This window comes from Desmodus rotundus, chromosome 12 (assembly GCF_022682495.2).
Source record: "Desmodus rotundus isolate HL8 chromosome 12, HLdesRot8A.1, whole genome shotgun sequence".
Lineage (NCBI taxonomy): Eukaryota > Metazoa > Chordata > Mammalia > Chiroptera > Phyllostomidae > Desmodus > Desmodus rotundus.
In genome coordinates this window covers 7670661-7687427 of record NC_071398.1, presented here as the reverse complement: position 1 = coordinate 7687427, position 16767 = coordinate 7670661, and the positions used below count along the sequence as shown (strand labels likewise).

The 16767-nt window shown below is 52.3% G+C and overlaps 1 protein-coding gene and 1 long non-coding RNA gene across 2 annotated transcripts; one reads left to right on the top strand and one right to left on the bottom strand.

Annotated features, from left to right (window-relative positions):
• Positions 1-420: 420 nt before the first annotated feature.
• LOC123478810 (uncharacterized) lies at positions 421-2908 on the top strand. Its single transcript, XR_006654154.2, has 3 exons — positions 421-519; positions 2381-2499; positions 2639-2908. It is a non-coding gene; the product is annotated as an uncharacterized lncRNA (long non-coding RNA).
• An 11295-nt stretch (positions 2909-14203) lies between these two features.
• LOC112296765 (metallothionein-4) lies at positions 14204-16465 on the bottom strand. Its single transcript, XM_024551547.3, has 3 exons — positions 16361-16465; positions 15005-15070; positions 14204-14453 (listed from the first exon to the last, which is right to left on the bottom strand). The coding sequence occupies exons 1-3, from the start codon at positions 16389-16391 to the stop codon at positions 14362-14364; spliced, it is 189 nt and encodes a 62-aa protein (XP_024407315.1). The 5' UTR covers positions 16392-16465; the 3' UTR covers positions 14204-14361.
• Positions 16466-16767: the final 302 nt, after the last annotated feature.

Genomic DNA, 16767 nt, shown 5'->3' with positions numbered 1-16767 from the left:
GAGAAACACCCCACAAGAACTTTCTTCCCCAGTGGATGCCAGGTGGGTGCAGATTCCTCTCTGGGTCACTGACCTAGGAATGCCCAGAGTGTGTCATCAGAGTGGGGGAGGGGTCACTGGAAGGTTCCCAGCAGACTTGGGGAATGCTGGCTCCGGGGCGGGGAGCCCAGTGAGGAGGCGGCCGAGAACAGCCTGTCCTTGCAGCATTTACTGTAAGGTCCTGTGGACATGTCTTCACGGACCAGCTCAAAAGTCACTTCTTCTGGGGAGTCCATCCTGGCCCCTGTGCTCCCTCTGGGTGCCCATAGTACGTGCTGGAAAACATCCTGTTCTTTTCCTCTCTGGAACTTTCCATGTCTGTAATATGTAAGGACTTGGGTGATTCTCAGATTGCTGTCTGTGTCTCTCCCAACCCAGCGTGCCACCGAAAACTCCAAGAGCCGTCATTGCTCCTGAACGGTGTCTCCAGCCTTGGGCACAGGGCAAGGTTGTAATGAGCGCTTCATGAATATTTGTCAGGTAAATTATTGGGGGTAATCCCCTCGATGCCCCCACCTTGTGTTCGGGCTGAAATGAAAATAAAACATGTCTTTCACCCCTCTAGGGCCTATGTGCTAACTCAAATGAAACCATGAAGCAGGGAGGGAGAGTGGGACCACTAGAAGGACTAAATTCAAATCGTCACTCTGCTGAGTGACCTGGGGCCAGTTGTATGCCAGGGTCCCTCTGAGCCTCAGGATACTCGCCTGTGAAATGGCCAGGCTGCACTAGAACTTGAGGCTCCCATGCAAATGTCCTCTGATTTTAGAGCAAGGTCGCGGACATCTCACCGTGTCTGGCAGGCCCGTGGACCCACCGAGAGCATCGAAGGGCTGCTCGCTGGCCATGGGCCAGTCGTGCTGCTGATATTTACATGTGCGCACTCGTATGTGCAGAACTCCTGCTTTCTAATAAACCAGTGCCCATTTGTCCACTCAGTGGAAACAATCCAACTCCATGAAGAGACAACCAGGCTTGCATTTTGCCCTGAAAGTATTAAATCTAGCCCCGGGTTCAGGCTATCGGTGTTGGCAGTGAAACCTGCTTCCTGTCTCAGCTGAATCATTTTGACTCTGCAAGGGAGCAGATGACCAACCAGCAAAGGTGAAGGGGGGCCGGGCCTAGTCTTGCTCATCTCCGTGCCCCTAATGTAACCGGAACAGAAAGTGGTCAGATCCTTTCTTCCCCAGGAGGATCGTGTGACTCTGTGGTCCCCCGCCCCCCACAGGTACCATCTGTCTGATCTCAGTTCCTCCTCCTCCTACTGACCCTGCCTTCAGTCAGGGGGTGTATCAGTTATCTCTCAGTGCACAACAAATTACCCCCACACTGAGCAGGTCAAGACAACACTCACGTATTATCTCTAGTTTTTGTGGGTCAGGAATCCAGAAGAAGCTTAGCTGGACCCTCGGGCCCTCAGACACAAGCCCGGTGTCAGGGCTGCGGTCATCTCAAGGGTGACCTGGGACAGGATCTGCTTCCAAGCCCCATCGTGTGGTTGTTGGCAGAATCTGGGTCCTTGTGGGCTACTGTACTGAGGCCCGGGTTCCTCACAGGCCCTGGGCTCCTTGCCACGTGGGCCTCTGCATAGAGCATCTCAGGGCACCATGGTGAGCAGGCAAGAGGGCCAGAGAGAGTGCCCCGCACAGAGTGCATGCGAGACAGAAGGCGTGGTCTTCTGTTCATGACCCAGCTGCACAAGTGACGTCCCATCCCTTACTCTGTTCGGTAGAAGAAGTCACTAGGTCCAGGTCCCACTCAGGGGAAGGGATTGCACAGGGCATGGGTGGCGCAGGCTGGGGTCACTCAGGGCCACCTTAGGAGTCTGGTTACACCAGCAAAGGCAACGGTGTGTGGTCCGACTTTAGGATCTTTGCCTCGATCTGTCTCTCCGCTTCATCTGTTGGTTCTCAGTTTAAATGCCATTTGCTTAGAAAAGACTTCCTGGACCCCAAAATAGGCTGCACCCTTCTGTTACTAGCAAACACACCCCCTCTCTGGAGCCCTTACGGCAACGACAGTTACTAGTACTTAAACAGCTCCTACTAACAAGGCCCATACATGTCCTGTGCCAGGGTCTCTGGGCTTCCCTTACACCTGTGAATTCACTTGATCCTTCCCACCGCCTTTAAGATGCGGGCTGTTATTATCCACATTTTACAGAGGGGAAACTGAGGGTCAGAGACAGGAAGTAACATCGCTCCAAGCCACTTGTCCATAAGGGGCAGACCAGGCAGTCTGGCTCCAGCGCCCGTGCACTTAGCCAGTCTCCGGCACCACCCCTCGGGGCAGCTAGTGTGGTTGTGTGTGGCTCTTTGTTTCATCTTTGACTCTCCCCCAGGCTGTGGGCTGTGTCTGTTGTATTCACCGTCCGAGCTCTGGCGCCTGGCACAGTGCCCGGCTCGTGGGGGCTGCTTAATAATGCAGAGGAATGAAGAGAATGGAATCAGGCCAGAACGGGTAAGCAGGCTCCTCGAAGAGTCAGGCCCGCCTTGAGGAGAGCCGGCCTGGAAAGTCTGCATCCAGGGAGAAGCCAAACCCCCTCTGGTATCAGCTCTCCTTATGCACCTCGACTTAACTTCCCTTTTCTGTCCCCAAGCACCGTTTGCCTGAGGATCAGAGCATCCCACGGCCTTCTCCGAAACCATCTGCAGCTCCGCACACCAGGTTTGTGCTCCCTCCTGCTGCCCCGCAAAGCCCATTTCGTGATGGATACTCTGTAGCAGACCTTGATAACCTAACGTGGAAATGCGTCCGAGACGATAGTGGAGCGCACGAAAAGTGCGGTGTTATTCACGTGCATGCTTAAAAAAATTAACCCAACAGAAGTGATTGTGGTCTCTTTGTAAAATGCTAATAGGAATAAAGCTCAAGATCCTCTTGATCTTCCTGGAAAATGCAGAGTTTTTCCACGTAACTAGCATTACAGTCTGTGTACCGTTCTATATCTCGGTTTTTCACTGAATGGTGAGTTGTGGCGGTCTTCCCCCAGCAGCGCTCGGAGCCTTACCTCACTCTTGTTAGGTGTTCGCTACGACCACTCTTAAATCCCCTACTTAAATGCCTATTTTTCATAAGCTATCCAGTCTGTGAGTTTGTTACAGCAGCCCAACTGGATGCAGACAGCATCCTAAGGGGTATGAGGTGATTTTATATGTTTTTTTCTTTTTTCCTTTAATGCTTTTTGTAACACAAGGCAAGATGGAAGAGGGAAAACAAGCATGGTTACGTTTAAAGGCCTAGACTTTAGACAGCCTGGGTTCAAAAGCTGGCTCCACCACATCCTCGCTATGTGGTCTTTTAAAACAAGCAACAGCCCCAAAATGGAGTCACTTATGCTAAGCCCTGCATCATCAATTTATTATGGCTTTGTCTCTCCCAGAAATGGGATCTTAAACCAATCGGGAACCACCTGATCCCCACCAGTTAGGTAATCTGCCTGACCAGTCCCTGCCATCCCCTGAGGGAAAGTAACTTTGCAATAATCAACCCATTTTGTTTTATTTTTATCTGTTATAATTTTCCTGTCCCTTCTGCCTATAAAAGTCTTTCATTTCATGCAACTCCTTGGAGCTCTTTTCTATCTGCTAGATTGGATGCTGCCCAATTCAAATTGATTTTTGCTCAAATAAACTCTTATAATTTCATTATGCCTTAGTTTATTTTTAAACAGGCCTCATGCAAATTACCCTAGGCCCTCTTGCCTCATTTATAAAATGGCTATAGTGGTCACATCACTCTTCTCAAGTTTAAGGATCAAGTAAGATAATATACTTAAGGGGAATGAGTACAAGGTAATCTCAAATGTATTAATCTTTTCCTTTATGTGTCTCATTTTTAAAAGGTTTATTTATTTTTGGAGAGAAGGGAGAGAGAAAGAGTGGGAGAGAAACATGGGTCTGAGAGAAACATTGACCAGTTGCCTCTCTCACGCCCTCACCCAGGGACCTAGCCTGCAACCCAGGCACATGCCCTAACTGGGAATTGAACCAATGACCTTTCAAGATAAAGGTCGTTGGAAGGCTGCCCAGCCCTCTGCCCAGCCCTCTGAGCCACACCAGTGAGGGCTTAAGTGTCCCATTTAAAAGAATCATGTCCAAGCCCTGGCTGGGTAGCTCAGTTGTTTGGAGCGTTGTCCTGACATGCCATGGTTGTGGGTTCAGTCCCTGGTCAGGGCGCATACAAGAATCTACCAATGACTGTATGAACAGTGGAACAACACATCGATGTTTCTCTCTCTTTCTCCTTCTTCTCTCCTTCTCTCTCCCTCCTCTCTCTCTCTCTCAAATGAATCAATAATGACTAAGTAAATAAATAAAAGAATCATCACCCCAAAGTAATAAACATTTTATTTTTCTCTTCCAAATTCTCTTATAGCTTTGATTTCTGCTTTTTTCATGTGCTTTGCAAAAGGGTCGCCAATCGTTCCAGCACTTTTCACTGACTAGTGAATACTTTTGCCACGGACTTGATTATCTACTTCTTCTGGCTCCCAGAGATCTGTTTTTGGTTTTGTTTTCCTTTTTATTGAATTTTTGGGGGTGACATTAACAAAATTCCACAACACATCATCTGTACACTGTACTGTGTGTTCACCATTCCAAGTCACGTCTCCGCCCATTGGTCTGTCACCATTTATCCCCCTAGACCCTCCCGCTCCTCCCTTTGGACTGACTCTCTCTGTCCAGCTGATCGATCCCTGAGCCACACCACTTCCGAGGGCTTTAGAACCAGCCGTGCCAGCAAGTCAGAGCAAGCCTTTTTTGTTTCTTTACAAAACTGGCTTTTCCCGCACTGTTTTTCTAAACTCAGCCTATTAGGTTAAAACACAAATCCTGGGGGACTTTTGAATAGTCTGTTCTGAAAAACTAGCTTGGAGGAAAACTGCTGGGAAATCTTTCTCTCCTGGATTCTGTGTCTCCCTTCCCAGGCAACCCAGGGCGAGCGGGGTGTTCCCTTTCATCCCGACCGGACCACAACTATGGTGGGTAAAAGCTCCTGTTACCCGTGAAGAAAGAAGGAGCTGAGACAAATCGCCTAATATGATTTGAAAAGGAGCTGAACACTCGCTCTCGGGGACGTGGGGTATTCAGGGCTGTGACCTTGGAAACGCAGTTGACAGTTTGCCAAGACAAGCCCTGGGGACCCCTGGACACCCCTTTTTATGACTCCAAAGACAGGCAGCTTTGTAGAAGCAACTAGAGAATTCCAGAAAATACAGGCCTTTGGGGATGGGGCATGGTTTTCACTTCCCCCAACCCCATTGTTCAGATGAAGAGAGGTTGAGAGAGGGAAAAAGAGACAAACCCCTGTGGGTCTGGCTTCCCCTTTCCCCCCAGACTTGATCTTGACCTAGCAGGAGGATCAAGGCCCATCTGAAGGTGGGGAGGATGGGCTCTGCACACGTCTCCACTCGAACAGAATGGCAGCCAAGTCTCAGGGTTTCACTTTTCAACTGGGCAGTTCCCTCAGACTAAGCACCCCCTCCCCTGACCTCTTCCCCTTTAAGAAGACACCAGTCCTTGGCTTGTTCCATTCATAGGATTTATTGTCACTTGCCAGCAGCTGGCAGGGGTGGGGGATACAGAGCTGAGCCTCCCCACAGGGCGAGGTGGCACTGGGCCGCACTGCACTATTTACACCTGTTTCTCCGAGGGGCGGCAGGTCCCGGTCTCACTCGCAGCAGCTGCACTTCTGAGCCTCGGCCTCCGCCCCCTCTCCACCTTTGCACACACAGTCCTTGGCACATTTCTCACACTCCGCGGGGCAGCAGGAGCAGCAGCCTGCAGACAGAACATGGGGTACCTGTCTGATGGCCTCCCCCCCACATCTGTTCCTGTCAAAGGGGAGGGGGGAAAGAGGGGTGCCAGGAGGCTGGTCTTGTCCCCTTCCTAGTCTCACACCTGCTTCCACTCAGCATCTGTGGTGTGTCAGCTGCATGCTGGCCTGCCTGCCTGCCAGTGGGGCGGGGGTACCCAGCAACTGCCCCCCAGTGCGTTAGGTAAGTGCAGGTGAGGCAGGATAGTAAGAAGCTAGGAAAATTCTTCAGCAAGTGGAATGGGGAAACTGAGACAGTTGAACAAACTGGCTGAACAATGTACAGTCAGGTGCAGAAGGTCACCAGGGTGGAAAGCCCGAGGTGCCTAGCAACAGGTAAAACTGGTGCCAGGCCTCACCCCCAGGGTGGCCTTTCCTCCCCTGGCATGTCGCTGGTCATGTCATTGAGATCCTCTTCTGACCTTGGCTCTGTAGAGATGACATCTAGGCCTCTGTTGTATTTCAGCTCCAGGCCCAGAAAAGCAGAAAAGCCAGGTGCGGGACACCAGGATCTGCAGTGATGACTAATGACCCCCTGCCCTGGTGCTGCCCAATGGGTGGGGACTGCAGCCCTGATGAATATTCTACTGAGATCTCCCTTAAAATCCCCACCTTTGGAAAGCAGAGAAAATCCCTCAAAACAAAGAAGCCAGCATGCCTTTCGTGGGGCACACACACTCAAATTTCCTTTTCGAGTGAATTTTCTTTCTCCTAAACTCTAAAGGTCCCCACGAGACTTGCAAAACGGGGAGCAATGAGCAGCGGCAGCTCATCCCAGGCTGACCCCCCGAACCTGTCTCCACAGCCCCCTTTTCTCTGACTTTCCAGCGAGCTGACTTCTTTCCCATAACCTCTGTAGAGAGCCAGAGCAGCCCCACCTAGGCTCTCCTGTTGCTCCTTCCATCTTAAGCCCTTCCTTGTTCTGTCCTCAGCTTTAATGCATGTACTCTCAAAGTCACCTGGACTCGTGTCGTGAAATCTTTCCTGCACGAAGTCAAGACCCCCCACACTACAGCTGGCCCGCGGCAGACCTGCTCCGACCCTGTCCCCTTTCCGGTAACACAGGGGAGTCTGGGATGGTAGTAGGGTCAGGCCCAGGCTGGGGGAGTGCTGCAGGACAGGGTAAATGGCCTTGAAAAGAGCCTTGAAGGATAAACTTGGAAGAGCAGAGATGGTCCAGGTGTGGGGGGACCAGGAGACCCAGGAGGCCATCCACCCCTAGCCTTACTCACCACAGAAAAAGAGAGCCCCCCCCCCACGACGCCTCCCCTTGCACATCACACTGCTTCTGCTGCTGGGGAGGCCTGGCGGAGATCCAGTGGAGGGGAATCCACCAAGCCCTGAGAGGGGCCAAGGGATCCAGACTCCAGAGCCAACCCCCAGCCTCACTAAAGGCTTCCCCAGGCACTGGAGGTTTGAAGGGGAGGGCTGGACCAGGGTAACAGTTCTCAGTTCCAGCTGCTCATTAGCAACTTCTGGGAATTTCCAAAACATTTTGCCCCAGGCCTTCTGGATCAATCGCTGGGGGTGGGGCCAGGGGGATTGTATCTAAGGCCTCCCCAGGTGCTTCCGCCCCAGAGTCAGAAGCAGTGTAATAGGGCGCCTGGGGGTCTCTCCACTTTGCTCGGATAGACTTGGGGACGCGGAAGAGGCACGGCGGAGGGGGTCCCCACACTCACTTTTCTTGCAGGAGGTGCATTTGCATCCCTCGCACTTGCAGGAGCCGGCGCAGGTGCAGGAGCCACCTAGAGAGGGAAAAGCCACAGGGATGGCTCAAGTGAAAAAACTCGCGTGGGGCCAGGCCTAACGGAATCCCTTTGGAATATAGCCATGACTACCCTACAGGAAGGTTCAAAATGGGAAATAAGGGTCCCTTCCCCCAAATGTCCTTGACGGACGCCGAGAGCATGGGCTTCTTCGCTAGAGAGGGGCGCGCTGTGCCGCAGCATGGGGGCGGAAGGCTCACCAGTAGGACAGGGGCAGGTCTCAGGGTCCATGTCGAGCGGAGATGCCGCTGGAGAGGGTGAACTGGTTTCTCCCAGCAACTGGATGCTCTAGCGGCAGCAGGTGATGGGTTTTTATAGCCCCAGGCGGTGGCGCGCATGCACAGCCAGCCGGCTGCGCGATCGGTGCCCCCTCTCCATCTGGGCTCAACGCCCGGCGGAAGCGCGCATTGCGGCAGCGGTGCCCCCTCCCCCCACCATGCCCCCCAAAGTCCCGCCCCGCCTGCAGCCACCCCACGTCCCACTACGTGCACAGGGGAGGACAGTCCCAGCTTGGGTGCATGCCGCCATGTGCACGGCTGGGGACGCGTCCTTGAGGTTGACGCTACAGAGCTGGGAGCGCAATCCCCGCCGCCACCACCCCGCCCCTCACCCTACCGTGATGGGTAGTTTTATATGTCAACTTGACTGGGCTAAGGGATGGCCAGATAGCTGGTGAAACACTATTTCTGAGTGGGTTTGTGAGGACGGTTCCAGAAGAGATTAGCATTTGAATTGCTGCGCTGAGTAAAGACTGCTCTCGCCAAGGTGAGTGGGCATTAGCCCATCTGGTGAGGGCCTGGAGGGCGCGTTTGACCTCTGCCTGAGCTGAGACACACGTTTTTTGCCCGGAGACGCTGGGACATGGGCGCGCTCCTCGCTGTCAAGTTTCAAGCTCTGGCTGAATCACCCTGCGGCTATCTGGGTTCTCCAGCTTGTGGATGGCAGACTGCAGGCCTTCTCAGCCTCCGTAGTCATGTGATCTACAGCCTATAATAAATATATAACATGCTAATATACGTGTATATATACACACACATATATACATATATATACACACATACATACAGGGTGGAGCAAAAGTAGGTTTACAGTTGTGAGTACAAAAGTTTATTCTTGTATTATCGTTTATTAATTATGGTATTATTTTTCCATAAAACAACTGTAAGCCCACTTTTGTCCCACCCTGTATGGATATGTAATATATCTCCTATCAAGATCCATGTGTATCCTGGTTCTGTTTCTCTGGAGAACCCTAATACACCCCCACACCCTCGAGTAGCCAGGATTTGGGGGGGTCTGAAAACCACAGCATCCTTCTGAAACACCCTCCCCCTATTCTTCCCCTGGCTGGGCCCCCCATCCTGCAGCTCTCAGCTTCTAGGACCTCCCACGAGCGTTTCATATAGGTGTGCTGCTCCAGAGGACCCCCTTCACCTCCACCTTTATTCCCCTCCGCCCCGTGTTAATTCTCACAACCTGAAATGATTTTCTGTTCCCTCTGCCTGCAGATTTCCTCCCACAGATACCCACACAGCTCACTCCCTTCTTTCTCTGCTTCTAAGTCTTTGCTCAAATCTCATTGTCTCCATGAAGCCCACCATGACCACCCCATTTAAAACCACAACACACACCTCAACCCCCCAGGACCCCCACCCCCATACTCTGCTCTCTTTTCTTTTTTCATAGCATAAAACGCCTTCTGATAAACTCCTTCATTTGTAAAGTTTACATGCTGCCTGCCTTTCCTGTAGAGAATTTAAGCCCCCATATCTTGTCAGAGACCTTTGCTTTTGTCCACGGACCCAACTGAAGCACCTAGAATGGTGTTCTGCACCTGAGACATTCAGGACACATTTACTGAATGAATGGACGGATCTCAAGACAAGTTGGCTGAGGCCCTGGCTGGTGTGGCTCAGTGGATTAAATGCGGGCCTGCGAAGCAAAGGGTCTCAGGTTTGATTCCCCATCAGGGTACATGCCTGGGTTGCAGGTCAGGCCCCCAGTAGGGGGTGTGTAAGAGGCAACCACACATTGATGTTTCTCGCCCTCTCTTTCTCCTTCCTTTCCCTTCTCTCAAAAAAAAAGAAAAAAAAAAGACCAGTTGGCTGGGTTCACTGTTGGACTGGGTTCACAGTCTGACTCCGCCACTTACTAGTAATGTAGTAAGTTACCAGCAAGTTGCTCAACATTTCCGTGCCTTGGGTTGCTCAAGGGTCCCCATTTACTATTCCTAAATGGGAATAACAGTAGTTCCTACCTTACGGGTTTGCCAGGGGCTTACATGGCCTGGCCTGGCACTTGGAAAGCTGTCAGAGCGGAGCCCTAACTTCTTAGAACAACTCCAAGATGATTTCTGCCAGCGCAGACATGGAGGGAAGAGAGCCAGGAGGATCAGCCCGCTGTCCAGCCCCTGCCTATGCACATCTTTGGGCCTCTGGTTCGTCCTCTGTCACATGTGCACAGTCAGGCCTGGCCCTGCCTGCTTGGGGCTGAAATATGAGAAAGCAAATGAGAGCACCTGCCAGGGGAGGTGGTTGGTGAGGCTGGGCATGGGGGCAGGGAAGCCACCCTCTGACCTACTGTAGTCACGTGGCCAAAACTTTCCATGATACCATGTCAAGTATTCTGTCTCTTCCTTGTCTTCAAAAGTAAAGCAGACAATTCCGGTCATGCGTGCCTCGGATTCAAAACCACCCAGCTCTAGCTCCTTCCTCCTCTTCTTCATTCTTTCTTTATTGTATACGTTTTTGGAAATTGGAAAGTATGCCTATATAATCCTTTCAAATATAAAAATAGAAGCCTACAGTACACACTGATTTATAAGGGACTTTCCCCCACGTTTATCAGGAGATTATAAATATCTGTCCCCGAAGTCAGCTTCGTTTCTGCAATTTTACTCTAGTAGATTCATTTGACAGTCTGCTTAACCAATCCCCCACTCTGAGACCTTTTTGTTGTTTCCAAATTGCCTCTGTTCTAATCGATGCCGTGACAAACGTCTTGTTGGCTTTGTGTGTGTCCCTTCATGATTTTCCCTTAGGAGACAACATAGAATTTCTGGCCCAAAGTATACATGTATTTCTTTCACAAACAGTATTTTTTAAATAAAGATGAATACATTTTGGAAAATCCAGAAAAATAGCCAGAAGGAAAAATATCTGTGATTTTGACACAACCACCGTCAATGTCTTAGTGGGTTTCATTTTCCCATTTGGTATCCTCCGTGGCTCCTTTTTTTGAAAAAAAAAATTACCACATAACTACTTTGTAACCTCTAATTGGTTAAAGATTTTACCATAATCACTTCCCGTGCATTTTTAGCGGCTCTGTCACACCCCATCACGGGCCTGGCCACAGCTTACTTGAACGATTTTGCAGACTGAGGCTTGAGGTGGTTTTTAGTTTTTCACAATTATAGACAGTACCGCAGGGAACCTTTTCATGAGTGAGGTCCCCCCCCCCTTCAATTTGTGGTGAATTCCTTAGGATTTCCAGAAGTGGAACTGTTGGGTCAAATGGGAAAAACATTTTTAGAGTTCATTGATGTACATTGCCAAATTATTTTAAAAGCCTTATGCCCTGTGAATCTGGGTGGTTTACACTTTAAGGCCTTTTCCACCTACGGCTTCATGGGCTGTTGGAGAGCTTGTCCTGATTTATCCTCCCCACATTGTAGTCTGAGGGGTTTAGTACCTTTCTGGGATGTCTGGGCCCCAAACACAGCCAAACTGAGGTGGGAACAGCCCCCTCAACCCTTGCACAATTCCCAAGGGCTCAGGGTACGCCTGCAGTAGCTGCCTCCGGGCCTGGAGCGCCCCCTGCAGCCCAAATGAGGAACTACCTTTCTTGTCCGGAGACCTGGGCTCCACTCCCACCAAGCCCTCCTCCGGAATCCATCCAGGTTGGTGTATGTCCTGAGCAGGTGCAGGGTCTGTCACAGCCTGTTCGAGGTTTCTACTGTCTTCCTTATGCAACATAGGAACACAGTCCACGATGTGTCAGCCTGCCTTTGTGTTTCCTGCGCTTAAGTTTTACCCCTTCAAGGTCACGTGTGACCAATCTGCTTACTTTTCACTTCCTTACACCGCCCTGCCCCCATCTTCCCACGTGGTCTTCAAGCTCCTCTCTCAGCTATCCCTGCCCGAGTTGGGGTCTCCTTTGAGTCTCAGTTTCCTCACCTGTAGAATGGCGATAGTAATTCCCATCCTGCAGGGTTGTTACAAAGAGTAGCAATTACACCAATAAAAAGCCTAGCCTTTAGCTCGAGATGGTAGACTGAAAACCTGCATTCACCTCTCCTTCTTCCTGAAAATCTATTAGAAGAAACTTTTAAAAGTCAAGGAGGGAAAACAAGAAAAATGAATAAAGGAGATGAGGATTGGAGTTTGTGGAGGAGAGGCTGTTCCACGATGTGAAGGCTGCCTGGCCCTTGCTGGACCCTTATTCTAGATCCAGTTAGATTTGGGCGGAACAAAGATTGCTTCCGGTAAGCCCCGCCTACTCCCCCCCTGTGCCCCAGACATGCAGGTTCTGGAAAGTGGCCTGTGCCCTTCCTCAGGCAAACATGTAAGCCTGTTCCCCATCCATCTGGGTACCCCATCCATCCTGCCTGTCCTATGTCACCCCTTTGTGCTTGCCACATGGTGCAGAGAACATCCATGTCATCTTGCTGTCCCCGAGATGAGCCTCATCTGTATGTAAATTTCCTTAAAAAACTCTTAATGTAATGATGGAGCTGGCAGCCTCTTTCTTTGGTCTCTTGGCCCGAGAAATTTTACACAACAGTGTGAGAGAGGATGATTTGGACAAGCATACATTTTTCTGGAGTACCAGGATGGGTCAAGTCACATTTACGGGTCAACGGGAGCAGAGAAAGCCACAGCTCAGCTCAAGCAGTAGAGAGAAGTTAGTGGGGGGTTGGTTTTATGTTGTTGGGGGCATCAGGCTGGAAAGCATCAGGCGAAGGAGCTGCAGAAACTAGGACAGTGACTAATGGAAGATGTGGCTGTGGACCTGCCAGGTGGCCCCAGGTCTCCTCCAGCACCTCTCCTTGTACAGCTCCACCATTTGCCCCCAGGCTGAGACTGTGAGGTGTTCTCCAAAGAAAGGGAGTATAACCCGTCTGGGAGGGGCCGCCTGCTGAAGGAGGGCTAGAAAAGGGGCAGTTCCTATCCGGGTATGCCAAAACCGAGTCTGTCAGCCCATAAGCCCCGCCCACAACCATAGAGCCTGCCTTCAGCTCCAAGAAGCAGAGATAGTTCAAGAAAGGGAAAACTTAACAATAAAAATTTAAAAAATACTTTAACTCATCAGGGAGATTCAGGGAATTACTCCATTCAAAAAATTCAAACAGCCCTGGCTGGCGTGGCATAGTTACTAGGAGCATTACCCTGTAAACCAAAGGGTCACAGGTTTGATTCCTAGTTGGGGCACATACCTAGGTTACGGGATTGGGGCCCTGTCAGGGCACATGGGAGAGGCAACTGATTGATGTTTCTCTCTCACATTGGTGCTTCTCTCCCTCTCTTCCCCCCTCCCTTCCTCTCTCTGTCTCTAAAATAAAATCAATGAGCATGTCCTTGGGTGAGGATTAATATTATAACAACAACAACAACAACAACAATAGTAATAGTAAAAAACAGGCCCTGGCTGGGTAGCTCAGTTGTTAGAGCACCATCTCAATACCGCAGCATTGTGGGTTTGATCCCCAGTCGACACATATGAGAACCAACCAATGAATGTATTGGTAAGTGGGGTAGCGAGAGCCCCGATGTGTACGTCAGCCACCTGGGGAAAAGAACAAAAACCCTGGCTTCTCATTACACTGACTGCTGTGAAATGCAAGAACTTGAACGAACAGCACCCATTTCTCCTGGTCCACGTCTGCCCAGTCACCCCGTCCTGAAGGTTGACCTGAGTAAGCAAGCCGGGGCAGCTACCACCCTCGGTGTCTTGGCCTCGAGGATCCCCACCAGATCCGCGCAGACCTCCACGGCCGATTCAATGCTGAAGTCCCTCAGACAGCACCATTAACGCCACGAGGCGTTCTGGGCCAACACTATACCCGAAGAGCCTGGCTTAGCCTGTGTTACCCCCAAAGCAGACCGTGTGCAAGCAGTGACTTAGGGTGGGAACCCCAGGAAGCACTGGTGGGAGAATGGAGAAGTGAGGCAGAGGAGGAATGATCTGACACAGGGTATGTTAATGGGCAGGCTACTGCGGTGGGCCGCTGGGGGTCAGTGCTGCTAGGGACTCCTGGGGGAATGTGGGGACCAGGTCTCAGATTTGTTCCACTGTAAGGGTGAAGATACCGAGGGTATTTATTTTATCTACTAATTCCTGTTTGTCATTGGTTAAGGGCTGTTCCCAGTGGCCTTGACTTCCCCAGTCCCCCCAGCCTACCCTGTGCTTGTATCAGGAAAGCTCAGGCAGCAGGAGACAGCCCCCAGGCAGAGGAGCTGGAGCCTGTGGTAGCAGCCACGTGAAGAAGGGTCACAGGCAGGCAACCGCTGTCTCTGCCCTGGAGTCAGCCCTTCGTGGTCCTTTTGGGTTAGAGTAAAACAGCTCTCTGACCACCAGACAACCATGAGTAAAAACTTTATTGCTTCAAGCACTCCACAGGAATGTCACTGCCACTTTGTTGGGGAGAATATATAAAAAGTACAATCATGTCAACTTCCCAGCTAGCGCTCTGTACAGATGCTTCCTGGGCCCCGCCCTCGGCAAGGCCGGTGCATTCTCAGGGGCAGCAGCTGCACTTGGTGGAGCCTCCTTTGCAGATGCAGCCCCGGGCACACTTGGCACAGCCCGGGGGGCAGCAGGGGCAGCAGCCTGGAAGGGTGGGGAGGTGGATATATCAGCTTTGGGTCCACACTGCTGTCTTACACCCCTTCCCCTCCCACCACATAGGGGAAGCGGGAAAAGAGGAGCCTGTCACAGGCTTCAGCCTCTAGTCACGACCACCCTGGGATGGGAAGTTGTGGGAGGCTGGAGCTGGGAGGGATCCCAGAGGCCATGCAGAGGCCATTCAGAGCCCATCAGATGCCCAGAGATGGGGAGGGGCTTGGCCAAGGTTATTGGACAGTAGCTGATCCGAGACCAAAACCCAGAGCTGCTGACTCTAGGCCAGTGCTCTCTCCCCTTCGCCTCTGGGCAGGCTGGACCCGCCCCTCAGTCCTCTTCCTACTGCGAACACCTGAGGCACAGCGGATGCCCTCATTGCCAGGTGGGCAGCAGCCTGGGGAACTCAGCGCTCATTTCAGGTCGCTCCAAAGTGGGTAAAAGGCACCCAGAGGCCCTCCCACCCCCCGGGGCTGGAGGGCTGAGGACGGAGGGAGCAGTTTCCCAGCTCCGGGCCGCGGTGCCCGGGCCGCCATGCTCACTTTTTCGACATGTTTTGCAGTTGCAGTTTGTGCATTTGCAGTTGTCTCCACAGAGGCAGACTCCTCCTAGAAGAGAGGACAGAGCCGTCATACACGTGAGGACCCAGGCGGAGCGGGGACCACCGGGCGTGCTGCAGACCGCCACAGTGGCAGGCTTCCGGGCTCTCCCTGGGCGGTGCTGGACAGGGGGGCGAAGACACTGCTCAGCATCCCCCCAAGGGGTGAGGGCCATCCGGTGGTTCCCAGTCACAGTCCACACACGGAAGCTGGGGTGGCTGCCTCAGCGACCTCCAGAATCCTCGTGAAAACGTGGATTTCTGGGACCAGCGTTTGAAATGTTCTGCGTCAAAGGTCTTGGTGGGGAAAAGGAGTCAGTATATTTTTAAAAACAACACATGATTCTGCTGTGCAATCAGGGCTGAGAACCACAGGGGCGGGAGGGGGGGCGGTGGGGGGGGAAGGGGGGGGCTGACTCCCCCAGGCTCCAGGACTCCCAGGGACCGTTGGAGCCTTTTGCGCCCTCCTCGCCTTGTCACGGTCCCAGGCTAGCGGGGAGCCCTGAATGGTTCGGAGGGAGAGCAAAGGACATCAACAAGCCCAACGTGAGAGCCATGGGTGCTACCGTTTCCATGTCATAACAACCATGACACTTTAACAAATCATCCCACCTATTGTTTTGAATTGCAAGATGCTGGAAGCTCCTGTCTCTTTGGCAAGCTTTTTGGTACAGACATGTCCTGTTAAGGACCACAGAGGCTGGTGAGACTGCTTCATACCATGTCTCTAGCCCATAAAACTCGGGATGGCTCTGAACCCCGGCCCCTCTCCTCCCGGCTAACGTGCTTCTGCAGTGTTAGGTGGTGTCACAGGCTCGGGAGTCCACACGCACTTCTAACGACCCCTGGACATCTGCAGGTGCTTTACGATTCCTGCACTTTCACAGCTTCCCTGGGAGGTGGGCACGGGGTGGGGGATGAGTGACCTAGTTTTCAGGTGAGGAAGCGGAGGCTGGACATGGTAAGTGTTAGAAGTGATGGCCCTGATGGACTGAAACCAGGCAGCCAGGCTCTGGGCTCCAGCTCTTGAACCCCTGTCTTGGTGGCTGCCCTTAGGGCCCTGCTGCTTAAGAAGGCCTCCCCCTGCCACAGTCATCCCGGAGCCAGGCTATTATCACTTCCAGCAAATCAGGCCCGTAGCCAGTGGAGAGTGGGAGCTGCCCCAGGGGTCTCCAGTCTGAAACCAGCACCACTGGCAGCTCCTCACTGCGGGAAGAGAAGCGTGAATCAGACACCGGCAGGCTCCCTGGAGGAAGCTGGGGCAAGGTCCCAAAGCCCAAGTGTGGGCGTCCTCACTCACCAGACATGCAGGAGCATTCCCTGGGGTCCATGGTCCAGGTCTCTGGGAGGCTCCAGCGATGTCTCTGCTGGAGAAGGCAGGTTGAGTGAGCAGCCACTGGAGGCTGCCTATTTATAGCCATGTAGCTGCAGGTGCAGGTTCACCCCACCTCTCCCTGGGGCCAGACGCCTTGCACACGGCCCTGCCAGATACCACGGGCTGGGGGTTGGGGAGAGCAAGCTGATGAAGGACAGAGGAGAGCAAGAATAGTGTAGTCATCGAAGTGGCTTTTTATCACGAGGTATGCAGGTGACTGTCCCCACTGACCTGCCCACCTGCCAAGGTGTCAGGGATCCAGGACCAAGCTCTATGGCACCTGCAAGGCTCCAGTTGGCAGCTGATTCCATCGAGCCTCCCTGTCCTATGCA

Bases quoted from the DNA above. Each gene is read 5' to 3' on its own strand.
- LOC112296765 (XM_024551547.3), bottom strand. From the start codon at position 16,391: ATGGACCCCAGGGAATGCTCCTGCATGTCTG. The intron at 15,071-16,360 runs GTGAGTGAGGAC...CCTCTCTTCTAG, and splicing joins GGAATGCTCCTGCATGTCTG to GAGGAGTCTGCCTCTGTGGA. The intron at 14,454-15,004 runs GTGAGCATGGCG...CCACCCTTCCAG, and splicing joins CTGCAAAACATGTCGAAAAA to GCTGCTGCCCCTGCTGCCCC.